At 42.5% G+C, this 21,632-nt stretch overlaps 1 protein-coding gene across 13 annotated transcripts in view; it reads left to right on the top strand.

The window, feature by feature from the left end:
* The window catches only part of tns1b (tensin 1b), a 476,125-nt gene that overhangs the window by 260,479 nt on the left and 194,014 nt on the right, over positions 1–21,632 (top strand). For all 13 annotated transcript variants that reach the window (XM_060930311.1, XM_060930314.1, XM_060930305.1 and 10 more), the window contains exon 3: positions 19,510–19,547. In XM_060930311.1, the coding sequence (XP_060786294.1) occupies positions 19,510–19,547 (38 nt within the window). The remainder of the gene's footprint in view (positions 1–19,509; positions 19,548–21,632) is intronic.

Below are 21,632 nucleotides of genomic sequence, written 5' to 3'. Positions count from 1 at the left end.
ATGCCAAATGAATGGAGAAAGAGTGTGCTAGTCCCAATATACAAGAATAAGGGAAATGTACAGAGCTGCAGTAATTACAGAGGAATAAAATTGATGAGCCACACCATGAAGCTATGGGAAAGGGTATTGGAGGCGAGATTGAGAAGAGAGGTAGCAATCTGTGAACAGCAGTATGGGTTTATGCCAAGGAAGAGCACGTCGGATGCAATTTTTGTTTTAAGAATGTTAATGGAGAAGTACAGAGAAGGCCAGAGAAAGCTACATTGCATGTTTGTAGACCTGGAGAAGGCATACGATAGAGTGCTGAGAGATTAGTTATGGTATTGTATGAGAAAGAGTGGAGTGAATGAGAAGTATATTAGAGTGGTGCAAGACGTGTATGAGAACGGTGAAACCGCAGTGAGGTGTGCAGTTGGAACAACTGAATGGTTCAAGGTGAAGGTGGGACTCCATCAAGGATCTGCTTTGAGTCCTTTTTTGTTTGCCATAGCGATGGATAGCTTGACAGACGAAGTGAGGCAAGAGTCACCATGGAACATGATGTTTGTGGATGATATTGTGATATGTGGTGAAAGTAGAAAGGAGGTTGAGTTGGGTTTGGAGAGATGGAGGTATGCACTGGAATGAAGAGGAATGAAGGTGAGCAGTAGCAAAACAGAATACATGTGCATCAGTGAGAATGGGGATGAGTGTAGTGAAGATGCAAAGAGTAGACATAAAGAAAGTTGGTGAATTCAAGTACCTGGGGTCAACTGTGCAGGAAAATGGGGGCTGCGATAGTGAGGTGAGAAAGAGAGTGCAGGCAGGGTAGGGCAGTTGGAGAAGGATTTCGGGAGTCATTTGTGATAGGAAAGTCCCAGCAAAAGTGAAAGGTAAGATGTATAAGACAGTAGTGAGACCAGCTGTGATGTATGGATTAGAGACCGTACCCTTAACGAAGAGACCGGAGGCAAAGTTGGAGGTAGCAGAGTTGAGGTCGGACAGGATAAGGAACGAGCACATCAGAGGGACAGCACATGTGGAGAGCTTGGGAATTAGGCTAAGAGAGATGAGACTGAGATGGTATGGGCACATCCTGAGAAGAGATGCAGAGCATGTGGGAAGGAGAATGTTGAGGATGGAGCTGCCAGGCAAACGAAAACGAGGAAGGCCAAAGAGGAGAACCATGGATGTGGTGAGAGAGGACATGAAAGTGGCAGGTGTGGTAGAGAAGGATGCGGAAGACAGGGAGCATTGGAGACGAAAGATCCGCTATGGCGACCCCTAATCAGGAGCAGCCAAAAGAAGATCATCATCTATACAAGTCCCTCTGTCGAAACAGCTGTTAAGACAGACTCACTGGCTACTTTATTAGGTACACCCATCCACCTGCTGTTTTATGCAGTTCTGTAATCGGCCAATCCCTTGACAGCAGCACAATGCATAAAATCATGCAGATACTGTACAAATCAGGAGCTTCAGTTAATGTTCACTTCAAACAATGAAATGGGAAAAATTGTGATCTCAAAGTGTGACTTTCTTTCACTGTGGCATGGGTGTTCGTGCCAGATGGACTGGTTCGAGTATTTCAGAAACTGCTGACCTTCTCGGGTTTTCACACACAACAGTCTGTAGAGTTTACACAGGATGGTGCGAAAAACAAAAAACATTGTGTGAGTGACAGTTTTGTGGGTGGAAATGTCTTGTTGATAAGAGAGGTCAGAGGAAAATGGCCAGATTAGTTCAAACTTCCAGGAAGGATGTAACAACTCTTTACCGCCGTGGTGAGCAGAAAAGCATCTCAGCATGCAACAGCAGAAGACCATATTGGGTTCCACTCCTGCAGCCAAGAACAGGAATCTTAGAATCAAGAACAAGTTCCTATTAGGCGGCACGGTGGTGTAGTGGTTAGCGCTGTCGCCTCACAGCAAGAAGGTCCTGGGTTCGAGCCCCGGGGCCGGCGAGGGCCTTTCTGTGTGGAGTTTGCATGTTCTCCCCGTGTCCGCGTGGGTTTCCTCCGGGTGCTCCGGTTTCCCCCACAGTCCAAAGACATGCAGGTTAGGTTAACTGGTGACTCTAAATTGACCATAGGTGTGAATGTGAGTGTGAATGGTTGTCTGTGTCTATGTGTCAGCCCTGTGATGACCTGGCGACTTGTCCAGGGTGTACCCCGCCTTTCGCCCGTAGTCAGCTGGGATAGGCTCCAGCTTGCCTGCGACCCTGTAGAAGGATAAAGCGGCTAGAGATAATGAGATGAGATGAGATGAGTTCCTATTAAAGTGCCCAGTGAGTGTATAAACAATAACATATTAGATCCAGCACATTCTCTCTCTAGCATCCTTCTGTCTCGGAAGACAATGGAGAAGTGCCCGGTCAGTCTTTTGTTGAGTTGCAGCATCTACAGTGACTGTACAGTCCAATCCTGGAGCAGCAGACTCTGTTGCAGTTGCTGCAGGTGTAGTCGTCGTTGTTTGTCTCCATGGGTGCCGAGTCGGCCTTGAGTCGTCTGCGCTGTCTTCTCTCCTCCCACTGCTCGACTCTCCTCTTCTCTGCTGTCTGGACTCCAGTCTTGATGGCAAGACGCCAGCTGTCATGGTCGGCTGTCACAGTCTCCAGGTTTGCTGGGTTGATGTCACCTGCTCTGAGATTGCGTTTGCAAACGTCTTTGAATCAAAAGACGGGCTTTCCTGCAGGTCTAGAGCCAGCGGCCAGCTCGCCGTACAGCACAGAATACGGCCATCGTTCATGTGGCTTACGTGCCCGAGCCAGTGCAGTCATCATTGGGTGAGGAGGGCAAACAAGCTCGGTGTTTTGGCTTGGGCTAGAACTTCAGAGTTTGGAACACGGTCCTGCCATGTGATGCCCGGTAGTCATCTGAGGTAGCACAGGTGGAAGGTGTTCAGTGCTCGGTGAGTGTATAAACAATAACATATTAGATCCAGCACATTAATATACAGTAAACTTGTGATTTGCTTTGCAGCTTGTACTATTGTCAGAGCTGCTGTAGTAGAAAATTAATTAACACCTGACCAATGAGAATCAAGAATCAGCAGGATTGTGGTATAAAGAAGCTTTTAATGTCCAAACTTGTTATAGCGAGCAGCAATTGAGTTATTCAAGACACTGTACTGAATACAGAATTGCATTAATTATAGGGGGTTTAAATGAAAGCATGGTTGTCAAAAGAAAAAAAAATGTTATAAAAGAAAGCATTCATCCATTATCCGTAACCACTTATCCTGTGCAGGGTCGTGGGCAAGCTGGAGCCTATCCCAGCTGACTATGGGCGAGAGGCGGGGTACACCCTGGACAAATCGCCAGGCCGTCGCAGGGCTGACACATAGAGAGAAATGACCATTCACCCTCCCATTTACACCTACGGTCAATTTAGAGCCACCAATTAGCCTAACCTGCATGTCTTTGGGGGAAACCGGAGCACCCGGAGGAAACCCACACAGACACAAGGAGAACATGCAAACTCCACACACAAAGGTGCCCATCAGCCACTGGGTTCAAACCCAGAACCTTCTTGCTGTGACGCGACAGTGCTAACCACTAGACCACCGTCCCACCCCAAAAGAAAGCATTTATTTGAGAAATAATAATCAGTGCAGAATACATTACTCATGAGCCTCTGCACATCATGCACAAATCACGCACACCTGAGCCACATTAATTTCTAATGAGCATTAGTAATTTATATCTGACATTTATAGCAGGGGCGGCACGGTGGTGTAGTTGTTAGCGATGTCGCCTCACAACAAGAAGGTCCGGGTTCGAGCCCCGTGGCCGGCGAGGGCCTTTCTGTGCGGAGTTTGCATGTTCTCCCCGTGTCCGCGTGGGTTTCCTCCGGGTGCTCCGGTTTCCCCCACAGTCCAAAGACATGCAGGTTAGGTTAACTGGTGACTCTAAATTGACCGTAGGTGTGAATGTGAGTGTGAATGGTTGTCTGTGTCTATGTGTCAGCCCTGTGATGACCTGGCGACTTGTCCAGGGTGTACCCCGCCTTTCGCCCGTAGTCAGCTGGGATAGGCTCCAGCTTGCCTGCGACCCTGTAGAACAGGATAAAGCGGCTAGAGATAATGAGATGAGACATTTATAGCACTCTTTGTTGTGCTCATTCATGCCCATGTATGTTTCCATGCTTGTCTAATTCTTGTTCATTTTCTTCATGTTTATTCTGGTGTATTGTGCTTATTAAAGAGTAATCTGCATTTGTATCCACCTCCGACCCCAATATCTGACATATATATGCAGGCTGGATATGCGATTGTTATTCTTGCAATAGTCACCATGTAGGAGGTTTGTAGCCTATGACCTGGCCTATGACCTGCTATAATAATGGATATCTGTTGCATTACCACACAGTGGTTATATATCCCAGATTCGGTTTTGAAGCCTAGTTCAGTTCTGTGTTCAGCTCTAATGACACACAACACAATAAACATCATCTGCTCTAGTCACATACCCAGCTGTTTGGCTACACTGTTTCCTGTGACGTGCTTTCAGCTTGAAGCTCTGGTGCTGGTAAGTCATTGTACAGTTGTGTTGATGCTGAGCGAAACAAAACTCTTAACAATGGTTTGGTCCTCTTGGATTCAAGTAAGGAAACATGCTATTGCTGTTTGGTGTGCTTTGGATGCAAGTAAATGCTCAGCTTGTAGATTGTACGACAAGATTGTAAGACAAACGTGTGTGTGTGTGTGTGTGTGTGTGTGTGTGAATGGTCGAAAGGCTGCACAATCACCGAGGAAATCCCATTGCCGCTTTGTCTGTACCCCGACTCAGCCCTGTCCTTTGGGATGACTGACCAATGGTTCCAAAATTCTGGCTCGGGAAATGCCTGTCCACCCTTCCCCTGTAGAAACATTCTTCAGCCTCTGAATCAGATATGAAACAGCTTTCTGTTTTCCAAACCTCTCTCTCCCCTTTTTCAATTTCATTCTCACTCCATTCCATCCTTCTTTCCCTCCCTCTCCTTGCTGTTTCAGCCCAGCCGTGTTTATACACCAAAGACCTGGACTTCCTAACAAGGCAAAGGCAGGCATAAGCCCCACGGAACATTTTCACACCCAATATGGAAGTTCTGCTCTTTCCTCCCATGCTCCAGGAGCTGACCCCAGGGCTTATGTGCAGAGAAACATGTCTCTTGTGTATCTCTGTGTGACAGCCTGTCATGGGAAGAGACATGTCCTGTATAGAGTATAATATTCAGGGTGTGAGTTCTTTGCAATGTTTCCAATGAGAAATAAGTTGAATCATATGATGTCAGAGCTAAAAATCCCCAATGTAACATCTTGTCTCTTGCAATAAGAGTTTAGCTAATAATTTCCACAGGGCTTGAGATGTGTTTTAGTCACTTTAAACACATTGTAGTGACTGACTGCTATCAAGATGAGTAAGGCATCAAATCCATGAAGTCATAGCACAAGCACAAACTTGTGGATGAATTTGTATAGGGCTTGTAGAGCTGTAATTTCTGAAGAGCCAAGTCTCCTGTTCTTTTTTTATCGTAACTTATATGTGCAAAGGCAATCATTTTTATAGTATTATTTTCAATATCTGTAATTTATTGTAATATCCCAGTGAAGTTAGTTTTGGAAATTTTATATTTTACTTTTATTTTTGCTTCAGTTTCAAACATCATAATAAAACATCTACGGTGAATATTATACAAGTAAATTTTGTTTTAGAGAAAGATATACAGTAGGAACAAAATGTGAATAGAACAAATGTACCATTTTTGTAAAAACAAGGAAAAACTTACAATCAAACCAACATATACTGTGTATATATATATATATATATATTTTTTTTTTTGTTGAGCTGAGAACCCCCCCAACTCAGTGTTCTGTGGATCACTGAGCGCACAATTACAGGCATCACTGGAGGACAACTGGAGACATTGCACCAAAATTCCTCTAAATTCTTTGAGTTGTTTAATGATATTATGCACTGTAGAGGGTGAAATATCCAAAACATTTCCCCATCTCTCTTCGTGGAACATTGTTTTTAAACATTCCAATTATTTTTTTCACGCATCTATTGACAATCTGGAGATCCTCAGCCCATCTCTGCTCCTCAAAGACTAACCTTGTGTCTGAAATCACTCACTCATTCGCTGCTCCCTACTCACTATATAGGGAATTCTATATAGAGGACTATATAGTGAGCTCCTTGGTAAAATGAAAAAAACACTTTCGGACACTATTCCGCCACGCTGTTATTTATATCATTACTGTCGCACAATTAAAATGTGCCAGATCAGTTGGCTGGTGGGTTTTCAAAATAATAAATGCATATGTTATTTACCAGCTGGGAGGTCCATATCGTGAAATACCGTGACCGAGGTCTTGAAAGTACTGAGCGAGGCCCTCTGGGCCGAGGTCAGTATTCAGGGCCGAGGTCACGGTATTTCAACATACGGACCGATCTTAAGCTGGTAAATAATATATTTATTTTTTTCTTTACCAAATTCTAACAGAAAACGAGAGCGCCCGAAAGGGAAAACCGAGCCGAGCCGCCATTTTGAATCCTCATTCACGGCTGAAATGCAAATGGCTTCCTCCTCGGTATACAAGTGCACTTCCATGGCAGGGAAAAAAACTACATTTTGCCACCTATGTAGTCCCCTATTTATACAAAATTGAGTCATTCAGGATTCAGCCATGTTTTTGCTCAGTGTTAACAAGTTAGAGGTTTTTAGCTTTCTCCTGAAATGTTTTTTTTTTTTTTCTTCTTCCTCAGGGTAGTAAAACTTGCTTTCGCTGTGAAGACTGTTGTTATCGCTATCCATGATGTAAAATTAATGCTATTCTCCTGAGAAATGCTGGCGAAAATGTATATGATTTTTGATAATCTTATAAATAAATCTTGGGGAAGTCATGGCCTAATGGTTAGAAACAGCTTTGGGACCAAAAGGTTGCTGGTTTGATTCCCCAGACTAGCAGGATTGACTTAAGTGCCCTTGAGCAAGGCACCTAACCCCCAACCACTCCGGCAAGAGTGGTGGCATACCTTGTGTCTGATTAGCCAAAGAAAAACTGATGATGTGATCATCAGTTCGGGCATTGAACCCGACCAACTCAACTCAACTGAACTGAAATAAATCTTATAAAAAAAAAGATAAATGTTCACAAAAAATGCTACTATGTTTGTTGTTGTTGTGAATGAGTGAGTCGCCAGAGGTCCGTAACCGGGGTCTGTACCATAGGATATGGACTCGCTCGCCAGCCAATCAGAGCGCAAGATTTGATGGAAACGGCACCGCGAAAAAAATAAATGCATGTATTTTTGTGATAAATCCATATTATACTGAGCATATTTCCCACATTAATAAATACAAAGTACTTTGTGTCTGCTGCATCTTTCCGTTCTTTTAAATCAAGGCTGAATACTTTCTTCTTTGCCACTGCATTTTATTAAATCAAATTTGAGGCGTTTGATTAATTCCTTGCTCTGAACTGTAACTTTTATTCTTATATTTTATCTGTCTTATTCTATTTTAGCTTATTTCTTTTCTATTACTATTTTAATTGTACTTGAATGTCCGTTTATAATGTATTATCATGCAATATTCTCTCATTGCTGCACCGGGTGCACCTCTCTGTCGTCTGCCGTTTTTCTTTCAGCGCGACCGCAATGCATGATGGTATATATTGCTTGGTTAGTGATCATCGGTTATACAGTACTTTTCACGATGCTTTGTGGGATACTATGAGTCCACTATATAGGGTGTAATAATTCTATACATTTGGACAGCACTACAAAATGGTGAACTCACTATATAGTCCACTAAATGAAGAAGAAGAAGAAGAAGAAGAAGAAGTGTTTCAAGGCTGATAATTTTCTTCTTCTTCTATTCGGACAGCACTACAAAATGGCGAACTCACTATATAGTCCACTATATAGTGAGTAGTGAGTGATTTCAGACACAGGTTAGGCCTTTCCTGGATACTGATTTTGTACCAAATCATGATTACAATCTCCCATTGACGTTACCTGTTTCAAATCACATCATTAATTGTTTTACCTCATTATTAGCCCTAAATTGCTCCCATCCCAACTTTTTTTTGGAACATGTTGCAGGCCTAAAATGCAATAATGGATGTCTCATCTCATCTCATTATCTCTAGCCGCTTTATCCTGTTCTACAGGGTCGCAGGCAAGCTGGAACCTATCCCAGCTGACTACGGGCGAAAGGCGGGGTACACCCTGGACAGGTCGCCAGGTCATCACAGGGCTGACACATAGACACAGACAACCATTCACACTCACATTCACACCTATGGTCAATTTAGAGTCACCAGTTAACCTAACCTGCATGTCTTTGGACTGTGGGGGAAACCGGAGCACCCGGAGGAAACCCACGCGGACACGGGGAGAACATGCAAACTCCGCACAGAAAGGCCCTCGCCGGCCACGGGGCTCGAACCCAGACCTTCTTGCTGTGAGGCGACAGCGCTAATTCTCATCTCATCATCTCTAACCGCTTTATCCTTCTACAGGGTCGCAGGCAAGCTGGAGCCTATCCCAGCTGACTACGGGCGAAAGGCGGGGTACACCCTGGACAAGTTGCCAGGTCATCACAGGGCTGACACATAGACACAGACAACCATTCACACCCACATTCACACCTACGGTCAATTTTAGAGTCACCAGTTAACCTAACCTGCATGTCTTTGGGGGAAACCGGAGCACCCGGAGGAAACCCACGCGGACACGGGGAGAACATGCAAACTCCACACAGAAAGGCCCTCGCCGGCCACGGGGCTCGAACCCAGGACCTTCTTGCTGTGAGGCGACAGCGCTAACCACTACACCACCGTGCCGCCAGCGCTAATTCTATATTATGTTAACATAAATACAATATAAAATAATATATTTTGTTATTACTGTTTTCATGAATGCAGGCGACAGACACCGTGTAAAAGCAGTAAGGAATTTTAATGAGCCAAAGCTGGCAGACAAATCCAAAACAACAGGCAAAGGCAGAGTAAAAAAAAAAAAAAACAGGCAATGGTAAGGTGAAGCACAAACATTACCAAAGACAGGAAAAACAGGCAAAGTCCAAAAACACAAAATAAGTCAAAGCCAGAATAACCACACTATACTCAAGGTCTTGGTAAAGTCAGGCAAGGATACAGTAAGCATTTACTTTGCAATGAGCTTTGAGAGTTAAGTCGTTAAGTAGTGTGGCTGAGTGACTGTGCAGTGATTGAGTTCAGGTGTGGGTGTGTGTGTGTGTGTATGTGTGATTAGAATTCCAGAGACCGTGAATAGAGACTTTGCACCATCACGTGACCCCATAGCAACGGTAACTACGCTGCCGTGACAGAGGGCACCCTTGTAGTGCTTCAGAGTTAGCTGTTATTGATCGGTATGGGAAGGTTTTGCTGCATTTTTGGATGTGCAGATCGTTCTGAATGAAACAAAGACATCAGGTTTTTTTTTTTTTTTTAATTTACCAAAAGTAATTCATCATCACGGGAAAAAAAAAGAGAAATTTCTAAAGGTAGAAGGGAAAAAATGGGGGAAAAAACATTCAGCGGGACTTGGTGTCAAACGGAGAGGTCAAAAACCCGATGGTATGCTCATTTAAAACATATCAAAATAATGTTGCAAAAATAGCAGAAACAGGAGTGATAATTGGTAATTACTTTACATAGTAACTGTTGAATATTTCCCAAAATAGTGGACAGACTCTTACATGAATACGAATCATCAATTCATCAGTCTACTTCAGATGAAAGGAGAAGTCTTAGAAACATATTTACTGCATGAAGTAAAAACTTAAAACATGTCTTTGTAATCCAAAAATATTCCATTTCAGCAAACATTGTCAGAATTCAAAATATATGCTTGTTTTTCTGATTAAAATAGCATTTTCTGACCTTAAAGGAGATATGCAGAACCTTTATTTTTAAATAAATTTCCGAGTGGATAGTATCTTCATCCTTGACTCTTGTATGCTGCATAAATGGGAATAAAAAAAATAATATTTTTGAGAGTTAAAATCGACCGTAAAGTTGGCATTCGAGTTGCCCCACTGAGCCAGCCAGCCCTGAGTGCGTGACATCACAGCAGGAACCGGTTTTAAGGCCGAGGCCTTTTACAGCTATAGATCAAAGTCATATAAATAAAAATTTATGGTGAAAGTAAGAAATACCATTACCGACTTGCTCAACTAAGACTGATTTGACTTCACTGATTGTGGGTTGACTCTCATTAAAACTGGATGGGTGTTATAACTTATGCAACATACATGTACATGCATGCATTTTCACTGATAAAATGTAAAAGGCTAATTAAATAATCAGACGAACTGAGACAATCACATTCTGAAGCAAATTAAATAATCTTATACCAGTAACTTAAATACACAATACAAGTTACATGTATTAATCTAAATGCAGGTAAACGTGTTTTTTTTTTTATCCAAATGAGAGTCGGAGCTTACCCGTCTGTGTTCTCGCTTCTTGAAGGCCAATTGTTTTTGAAACAATCTGACTTTCAGTTGTTCGTTCAGTTCTCTGTTCATTCACTTCTTCCATGTAAGAGCGAGATGGCAGCAATATCCAGTTTAGAAATCAGACGGCTGCTCTACTCATTCTCTCCATATGGAGTACTCTGCCATTACTGCTGGGCTCAGGTAATTACTAAAACCCAGGACGAAGCGGGATGTCACCGGTTTTAGCAACAACTGCAGGGAGGTCACTGCCCAAACGATATGTCCTGTCCCATTCTGTCCCGGGTTTTAGCAACAACCCTTGGCTCACTCCGGGAGGACTGGTGCAACTGAACTTACCTTCCTTTGAAAAAAAAAAAACCTTTCCTTTTCTTGTAGTTTTCTTTTTTCTTTAACTGTTTGTACTGCACCCTCTTACAAGACAGGCTTATAGCCAATGCTCCTCAGAGGTCTTGTACGAGTCTTCAGTAAAATGTGCAGAACAGAGGAGAGACCACTTCATAGGCGCCCAATATGCCCGTGAACTTCTCGCAAAACGCGTCCAAATCTTTGCAGTTTGAACATTCTTAGGCCATGAATGCAACATAAATCCACCTTCTGTCGAGTTGCTGCACCAGCCAAAAACACATCTACGTGGCATGGCGATAAATTGGCTCAAAATGGAGGATTGGAGTTGCAGTCAGCGCTATGTTTTAGTATAGTGGAAATGGTGATGAGACCGATAGACTTCCTGTTGGTCATTCACTCAGACCGCTACCGATATAAATCACTTTAATCGTAAAAATTACGATATTAGATTTATTGTTAACGCTTAAAACTATTCCTGTGCCATTCTTGAGGTCTCAAGGCATTTATAAACGAAAGTGAGGCCATGGTTCTGCATATATGCTTTAAGATATGGAGAAGGAAAACAACAACAATAATTTGACTGAAACTGTTTTAAATACCTCTATAATATATCAACATATGGTAAAATCATACATTATGACAACAGATACACACTCACCGGCCACTTTAATAGGAAAACGTTCTTGATTCTAAGATTCCTATTCTTGGATGCAGGAGTGGCACCCAATATGGTCTTCTGTTTGCTGTTGCATGCTGAGATGCTTTTCTGATCACCATGGTTGTAAAGAGTTGCTATGAGTTGCTACAGTGGTGCTTGAAAGTTTGTGAACCCTTTAGAATTTTCTATATTTCTGCATAAATATGACCTAAAACATCATCAGATTTTCATACAAGTCCTAAAAGTAGATAAAGAGAACCCAGTTAAACAAATGAGAAAAAATATTATACTCGGTCATTTACTTATTGAGGAAAATGATCCAATATTACATATCTGTGAGTGGCAAAAGTATGTGAACCTTTGCTTTCAGTATCTGGTGTGACCCCCTTGTGCAGCAATAACTGCAACTAAACGTTTGCGGTAACTGTTGATCAGTCCTGCACACCGGCTTGGAGGAATTTTAGCCCATTCCTCCGTACAGAACAGCTTCAACTCTGGGATGTTGGTGGGTTTCCTCACATGAACTGCTCGCTTCAGGTCCGTCCACAACATTTCCATTGGATTAAGGTCAGGACTTTGACTTGGCCATTCCAAACCATTCACTTTATTCTTCCTTAACCATTCTTTGGTAGAACGACTTGTGTGCTTAGGGTCGTTGTCTTGCTGCATGACCCACCTTCTCTTGAGATTCAGAGGCTGTCCACACGGCAACGGATTCAGGTGAATCTGACAAAATTGTTTATTGTTTCGGCCTGGCGTCCACACGGCACCGGCGTTTTGGGTGCCCCAAAACAAGAATGGGTTCCAGAGTGGAAAAATCTGGCAACGGCGCCGTTGCAAAGTCGTCTGGATGAGTAGAACTGATTTGTTTACGATGACATCACAACCACATGACTAGAACAAGCAGCACTCTTGCTGTTTTGTATGAACCACTGCATTGCGTTCACTTTTGTATACAGCTTTTCTTTTAAATAAACAAGTAACTGAACCATTTCTTGAATTTCTTTTTTTTTTTTATTGGATAAGACTGCTTTTCAAAATGTACACACACAATATAAAAAGTTATATAAATTATATAAAAATGCTTTTCAAAATGTTCACACACAAGAAAATTAAGTTATATAAAACTATGCACACTAATAAAACTAATTTGTACACACAGAAGGCACGATTTCCTCGCGTAGGCGCAGCCATCTTCTTCTTGTTGTTGTGTGCTTGTTCCTGTGAGTGTTTCATGCCGGGTAGAAGAAGGGGTTTATGCGCATGCGTCCTACTTCTTCTATTGTTCTGGTGTCTCCAATGGGACCGTCTTACAGCGCACGTAGAGGTGTGGCATGTGTATTGCATCGTTTTCAGCAAGCGTTGCATTGCCATATGTGCCTGATATTTTACTGATCCATTACCCATGTGGACGCGATATTTTTTTAAATAAAATCTCATTGCCGTTGTCGTGTGGATGTAGCCTCAGTTCATGGACAGATGTCCTGACATTTTCCTTTAGAATTTGCTGGTATAATTCAGAATTCATTGTTCCATCAATGATGGCAAGCCGTCCTGGCCCAGATGCAGCAAAACAGGCCCAAGCCATGATACTACCACCACCATGTTTCACAGATGGGATAAGGTTCTTATGCTGGAATGCAGTGTTTTCCTTTCTCCAAACATAATACTTCTCATTTCAACCAAAAAGTTCTAATATGGTCTCATCCATCCACAAAACATTTTTCCAATAGCCTTCTGGCTTGTCCACATGATCTTTAGCAAACTGCAGACAAGCAGCAATGTTCTTTTTGGACAGCAGTGGCTTTCTTCTTGCAACCTTGCATTGCACAGGCAGGGTTGCAAGAACACTTTTTGTTCAGTGTTCTCCTGATGGTGGACTCATGAACATTAACATTAGCCAATGTGAGGCTACATCCACACGACAACGGCAACGAGATGTTATTTAAAAATGTATCGCGTCCAAATGGGCAACGATCAGTAAAATATCAGGTCCATATGGCAACGAAACGCTTGCTGAAAACGATGCAATACACATGCCACACCTCTAGGGGCGCTGTAAGACGGTCCCTTCGGAGACACCAGAACAATAGAAGAAATAAGGACGCATGCGCATAAACTATTATGCGCGAGACTTCATATTAGCCACAAAGTCAGGAAAATCTGTTCGTAAAATTACATTATAATGACCAAATACAATGAAAAGTAGGGGCGGCACGGTGGTGTAGTGGTTAGCGCTGTCGCCTCACAGCAAGAAGGTCCTGGGTTCGAGCCCTGGGGCCGGCGAGGGCCTTTCTGTGTGGAGTTTGCATGTTCTCCCCGTGTCCGCGTGGGTTTCCTCCGGGTGCTCCGGTTTCCCCCACAGTCCAAAGACATGCAGGTTAGGTAAACTGGTGACTCTAAATTGACCGTAGGTGTGAATGTGAGTGTGAATGGTTGTCTGTGTCTATGTGTCAGCCCTGTGATGACCTGGCGACTTGTCCAGGGTGTACCCCGCCTTTCGCCCGTAGTCAGCTGGGATAGGCTCCAGCTTGCCTGCGACCCTGTAGAAGGATAAAGCGGCTAGAGATAATGAGAATGAGACAATGAAAAGTATTTTTCCAGTCTCACCTGTGAAAGGTAATCCCATGTGATCTCGTTTGGACGGCAAACCTGTTGGTACAGTTAAACGCAGCTAATCTTTATTCTCCGCTTTGACCTATCCAATATGGCGGCGAGGATGACGTATGATTCTACGCGGAAGGCGGCGTCTTTAATGGTCCGGAATAAATTGAATGCTACACGTTGATGGATTAATTTGTTGTTTCTCACCTGTGAAAGGTAATCCCATGTGATCTCGTTTGGACGGCAAACCTGTTGGTACAGTTAAACGCAGCTAATCTTTATTCTCCGCTTTGACCTATCCAATATGGCGGCGAGGATGACGTATGATTCTACGCGGAAGGCGGCGTCTTTAATGGTCCGGAATAAATTGAATGCTACACGTTGATGGATTCATTTGTTGTTTCTCACCTGTGAAAGGTAATCCCATGTGATCTCGTTTGGACGGTAAACCTGTTGGTACAGTTAAACGCAGCACATGAATCTTTATTCTCCGCTTTGACCTATCCAATATGGCGGCGAGGATGACGTATGATTCTACGCGGAAGGCGGCATCTTTAATGGTCCGGAATAAATTGAATGCTACACGTTGATGGATTAATTTGCTCTTCTACGCCCTTTTTGAGGAATGTACTTTAGGACTTAAACCAACATCTGAAGAGGTGAGATCGCTCCTTTTTTTCCCTATTTTTGCTGGTGGGATTGACTCTGCCCTAAGGGCAGAGTCTCTCTCTCTCTCTCTCTCTCTCTCTCTCTCTCATTTTGCACCATTACACAATAAATATTCACAGTGAAAATATTTTGTAAGCGCGTTTCATGAACCAAGTTATAGGATTTGTTGACAACTCGCATCGAGTTCATTACACTTCTACCCGGCGTGAAGCACTCAGTCATGTGGTTGTGACATCATCGTAAACAAATCCGTTCTACTCATCCAGACGACTTCACAACGGCAACGTTGCCAGATCTTTCCACTCTAGAACCCGTTCTCAAAAAGATTGCGTTTTGGGCACCCAAAACGCCGGTGCCGTGTGGACGCCAGGCCTAAACGATAAGCAATTGTATCGGAGTCACCTGAATCCGTTGCCGTGTGGACAGGGCCTGAGAGAGGCCATCAGTTTCTTAGAAGTTACCCTGGGGTCCTTTGTGACCTTGCCGACTATTACATGCCTTGCTCTTGGAGTGATCTGTGTTGGTCGACCACTCCTGGGGAGGGTAACAATGGTCTTGAATTGCTCCATTTGTACACAATCTGTCTGGCTGTGGATTGGTGGAGTCCAAACTCTTTAGAGATGGTTTTGTAACCTTTTCCAGCCTGATGAGCATCAACATCGCTTTTTCTGAGGTCCTTAGAAATCTCCTTTGTTCGTGCCATGATACACTTCCACAGACGTGTGTTGTGACGATCAGACTTTGATAGATCCCTGTTCTTTAAATAAAACAGGGTGCCCACTCACACCTGATTGTCATCCCATTGATTGAAAACACCTGACTCTAATTTCACCTTCAAATTAACTGCTAATCCTAGAGGTTCACATACTTTTGCCACTCACAGATATGTAATATTGGATAACTTTCCTTAATAAATAAATGACCAAGTATAATATTTTTGTCTCATTTGTTTAACTGGGTTCTCTTTATCTACTTTTAGGATTTGTGTGAAAATATGATGATGTTTTAGGTCATATTTATGCAGAAATATAGAAAATTCTAAAGGGTTCACAAACTTTCAAGCACCACTGTATGTCCTTCCTGGCAGCTCAAACCAATCTGGCCTGAATTTTCCAAAAGCATCGCAGCACAAAGATCATCATTAACTGGTAGAGTGAGCAGCACAATGAACGCGTTCTCTCCTAGTTAAGACGCTCTTAGAATTAAGAGGCTTTTGGGAAGCCCACCCCTGGCCATTTTTCTCTGACATCTCTTATCAACAAGGCATTTCCGTCGCTCACTCATTTTTTTTTTTTGCATAATTCTGTGTAAACTCTATAGACTGTTGTGTGTGAAACCCCCAGGAGGTCAGCAGTTTCTGAAATACTCAAACCAGCCCATCTGGCTCAAACCAACACTCATGCCACAGTAAAAGTCACACTTTGAGATCACAATTTTTCCCATTCTGATGTTTGAAGTGAACATGAACTGAAGCTCTTGATTCGTATCTGCATGATTTTATACATTGTGCTGCTGTCAAGGGATTTGATGATGAGATAACCGCAGAAAACAGCAGGTGTATGGGTGTTCCTAATAAAGTGGCCAGTGAGTGTAGATGATAAGAAGATCCAGGATTTTCAATTTTGTCAAATAAATACTGGAAAGGAAATTATGAGCCATATACAAATAATTTCTAAGGTTTCACTTGTATTTGAGTGTGTGGGTGTGTGTGTGTGTATTGCAAGTTTTTAATTTTCTCTGTAATGGTCCTGGTACACACATTCCTCACCCTGTGCATATTTCTACTCCTTGAACCAAAATGGCTGTTGTCTCAACTTTCAGGCTTAAATATTTAGCATTCTAGGTTGTTGTTGTTGTTTTTTTTTTTCCAACTGAAATAGTACATTCTTTACAAATTCCACAGATGGCATACCTTCGGTGTACTGTGTATCCTGTTTCAGGTTGATGAAAATAATTCTTTAGACTCGTTCCAGTGAATGGTTTTACACTTGTTCCATGTCAGTGGAGTTTAGCTTTTCCAATGATAAGCGAACACACACACACACACACACACACACACACACACACACCAGCTTTGGAGGGAAATGTGGACCAGGCTGCCTCACATCTGCTACATTCCCAGCCAAACAGAAGACTCATGAGCTAATTAAAATATCCTGCAATGCCTAGAAATATGTCTGCTTCCTGCCAAGCCCTCTACCTCTCTGATCTTCTCCTGAAAGCAACAAAAACCTTACCTTGTGTGGAGATGAGATGCACTTGTCTTTGTTCTCTTTTTAGTCTCAAGATGTAGAAATGTGCATATTAAAATGAGACCGATAAGATAAGATAAGGGATGATACAGTACTTTTATTTTTTATTTATTATTTTTTTTATTTTTAGCTGTGCTTTGAAAGCCACCACTGGAGGCCTCCAATGTTCTTTTTCTTCACGCTTGTTGAAGCTGAGGGCTGAGTGCAGCATTATTATGGAAACGACAAGCAGTGAGTGAAGGAAAAAGATCTTCACTAGATAGCCAGTCACTGCAGTTTGTCATTCATTACCCCTCCTTAAGCCCCATATCCTCTGGTGATCTGATTCTGAGAACCAATAGATGGAGCTTTGGGGCATTTCACCACCTTGGCAAGGGGATTTCAGCCTGGAGTATAGAGCTTCTGTTGCTCAAGGTCCTCCCCGTCAGTAAAATGACATCTCATTTAAAGAGAACAGTGTGTGTAGTGTGTATGTGTCGGACAGTTTTGGCCATGGGTGGATCGTGGTGAGAACAGAAAAAGGGCAGGGAGATGAGAGATGTGTTGAGACCTTGCCTCCCTCCCTGTCTCACTGGGTGTTGGAGTTTCAATGTCTGAGTAGATCAGCTTTTTCAGCCACAAAGGATCCATTCAGAAGGAATCGTGGCACTGTGAGGATAAATGATCATCATGCCACGGCCATGCGACTTTCAAGCTTTTGAGCACTTTTCAGCATGAAATCACACATCATGCTCATAGTCATATCTGTAAATGTGCATGCCACCATCTCCATAATATCACTAACATCCAGGACATTTTCTAAACTGTTGAAAGCGTTAATGGCTCCTAGATGTCCTGCCTAAGGGCGACTATATCACTAACTTAAATTACATCATTTTATCCATCCATTATCCATATCCGCTTATCCTCTGCAGGGTTGCGAGCAAGCTGGAGCCTATCCCAGCTGACTATGGGCGAGAGGCGGAGTACACCCTGGACATCCCGATCATCACAGGGCTGACACATAGAGACAAACAACCATTCACACTCACATTCACACCTACGGTCAATTTCGAGCCACCAGTTAACCTAACCTGCATGTCTTTGGACTGTGGGGGAAACCGGAGCACCCGGAGGAAACCCACGCGGACACGGGGAGAACATGCAAACTCCACACTGGGCTCAAACCCAGAACCTTCTTGCTTAGAGGCGACAGTGCTAACTACTGCACCACTGTGCTGGTCCACATAATTTTAAGATTGTATTAATTTTTAAATGTCTCCAAGGTCATCCTGTCTCACTGACAAACTATTAGAAATATTCTTGCTCGATTATTCAAGCAGAGAAGAACGAATTATACCCAAGATTAAGCTGGAAGGAACTGCATGTCACCGCTTATCCATTGTGGGTCTCCTTTGATGTCCTCATGAGGAAAAAAAAAACCTTTTTCTTTCTTTAAAGGGACAATATTATTTATGGATTTAATTTTGTCCTCACATGACCTTCCATTGTTTTTATTTTTATTATACTGTATATACATCCCAAACATGCATTTTTAGATTTCATTTTGTCCATGTCCAAGATCACAATTGAGGGTAAATGGGATACACCCTGTGGCACGGTAGTGTAGTGGTTAGCGCTGTCACCTCACAGCAAGAAGGTCCGGGTTCGAGCCCCGTGGCCGGCGAGGGCCTTTCTGTGCGGAGTTTGCATGTTCTCCCCGTGTCCGCATGGGTTTCCTCCGGGTGCTCCAGTTTCCCTCACAGTCCAAAGATATGCAGGTTAGGTTAACTGGTGACTCTAAATTGATCGTGAGTGTGAATGGTTGTCTGTGTCTATGTGTCAGCCCTGTGATGACCTGGCGACTTGTCCAGGGTGTATCCCGCCTTTCTCCCGTAGTCAGCTGGGATAGGCTCCAGCTTGCCTGCGACCCTGTAGAACAGGATAAAGCGGCTAGAGATAATGAGATGAGATGAGATGGGATACACCCTTTTTGGAGCAAACCACATCACAGACATAACTTCTGAATAGTGCTAATATCCATACTTACTGTATATCTGACGTCTGAATACTGGTATGCACACTTTCAGTGTTAAATCCTCACGATGGGCACTTAACTCCACTCTGAATATGGCCCATAGACTACAGGATCTGATCATGGTCCATCACTCATGCTTTATAATTCTTTGGGCCTCAGGGTTGCGGGATTAAAAGATGATTGTGAGTTGTTTTGTGCAACATGAACACGCCCTGAGCCTGACTTCAATGTTTGATTTAAGAGCAGTCAAAAAACAGAAACAATGCCTTTGGTTTACCGAGTGCTGGGCTACATCATGGCACTAATGGCAAATTATATGTGACTGTGTGCTGAGAGTAAACATGTTGTGGTGCTTGGAAGGAGTCCTCTACGTGAAGTATACCTCTGATTTATTAAACATCTGATTTCACTGCATTTAACAGTGTTTAGATTTATCAGTTGTGAAATGAAAAATTCAGGTAATATGCAAATTGACTATATTTTCTCTCTCTCTCTCTCTCTCCCTCTCTCATAGTGTGCCGGTTAACTTGCCACAAGAAATGTGAGGTTAAGGTAAGAAAAATATTATAATTAATTTACATTAATTTATCTATTTTTATTTTGTTTCTGCATTCCTCATGCACCCCCCCCTTTATTTTAATATGTATTGTATGCATATTTGTATTGTTTATTATTATTATTATTATTCATAGTCATGCTTAATATTTAGGGTATTCTTTACCACATTAGTTGCCATTCGGGAATAATAATAAACAACAACAGCAAAAATAAATAAATAAATAAATAAATAAATAAATAAAACATTCGAGTCAAAGCATCTGACTGTGCATTCTGTAGCTAAAATAATTCAAAATACATTAACATACATTAAATGACATTATGTATGTTATTGATTAACTGAACTTAGGTGTAAATATTGGCACCAACCCTTCAGCACCTCTTAAAGTGAAACTGCCTTTCAGATTTTTCAGGTGTAGGTCATAAAAAGAATTTTCCCCAACACCCAATTATTTTTGTTTAGTGACTGAAAGCTCCTGAATTTGAATCACAGACTTTCAATTTTATTAGTTTTTTTTTTAACTAGAACAATTAATGAATTTATCTCCATGTGGCCCTAAATTCTTCACAATTTTTTCCTGCTTCACCACGATCCAATTCAAGATACTACGTCATGCATCACGTGGTGGGCTTTCCCCGTTCGCGCAAGGCACTGTGGGATACAAATTTGAAACAGGAGAGAAAAATGGAGGATGTGAGTGTGTGAACGGAATGTGAAAGACTGACAACAGAAGTGAGAAGAAAAGACGTTATGTTATATACGAAGGAAAGGAAACGCAGGACCGAACTAATAAATATCGCTGGTCAGCGAGCACCTCGGTGTGATCAGCTATTCGTTTAGCGACAGAATGATGGAACTGTCAGTGTACGCTCAAAGGTAAACCTGTAGATGGCAGTAATGCAATACTGTAGATGCCAGCTGCAGTAAAACCCAAAAGAAGACGAAAAAGAAGATAATCCTGCGCATGCGCACACGGACTTCCTTTGTCTTCTCGACTGCGCGAAGCGAGTGATTTCATGCACATTATTTGCTAGGGAATCCCCTCAAATTAAATAACTTTCCAGCCACAGAATGTCCTGTTTTTTTGAGATGCTACAGAAATAAAGATACATCACAATGACCAAATTTCAAAGGGAACTAAATTTCACTGATTTTATGAAATCGAAAGGCCGTCTAGCTTTAAGAATTTTTGCAGAATTATATATATATAATATTGTATGTATATGTTTCTTCAAAATTTCCTGTTTTAAAGGGAAAAAAAGGTTGTTCGTCATACCGGTTGTGTTACTTTGTTAATCCTGGTCATTTTTCTTTGAAAACCAAACAAATCTTATCATTGAGGAAAAGTCTGCCTTGATAATAATGACAAACTCTCTGGCAGGAATAGAGGCCCAGTTGTTTCCCAGCCATCTTACAAATCACTAAACAAATGCCCCCTGTCCCAGGACATGTTTAGTTATGTTATGCCATATTTAACTTGGCTAACCAATTTCTAGTGCAAGATTAGAGTCCTTGATATGTCTCCAATGGGCAGTTGCGAGCAGTGGCATCGTGAGAGAGAGAGAGTTGTGTGAGAGGAAGATATTGTGTGTGTGGGTGGGGTGGGTGGGGGTTGGCTTAGTTTATTGAGGAGAGCAGGGTGGAGTGGAAGGAAGGAGGGAATATTTGAGCATTTGAGGAATGAATGAAGCAAGAGATCAAGTCAGCCCAACCCTCCACCCTTCCATCACTTGGCTCCATCTGGCACACATTAGTGCAGATGGTGTGGGTGTGTGTTTGTGTGCGCACATGGGTGTGTGTGTATACTATGTGTTGGGCACTTAGCCCTACCTATGGCTCTGCCACTCTCTGCACCCACAGGAAATTCCAGAGCTGTGAAGGGGTGCGTCCATCAACTACATGCTAAATTACATGCCTGGTGCACGCATGCAGATCTCCAGAAACCAGTGACGCATTCCCATGAACATGCAACTCGATAAACAAACTGATGTTGTCAGGATGTTATCCTGAAATAAGGAGAGTATTAGTTATTACCCCAGAAATCCTTATCATCCCAACACACTCTGAACACAACAAAA

The sequence above is a fragment of the Neoarius graeffei genome, chromosome 9 (assembly GCF_027579695.1).
Source record: "Neoarius graeffei isolate fNeoGra1 chromosome 9, fNeoGra1.pri, whole genome shotgun sequence".
NCBI classification, from domain to species: domain Eukaryota; kingdom Metazoa; phylum Chordata; class Actinopteri; order Siluriformes; family Ariidae; genus Neoarius; species Neoarius graeffei.
The sequence above is the reverse complement of the archived record's forward strand: the minus strand, read 5'-3'. Positions and strand labels throughout refer to the sequence as shown.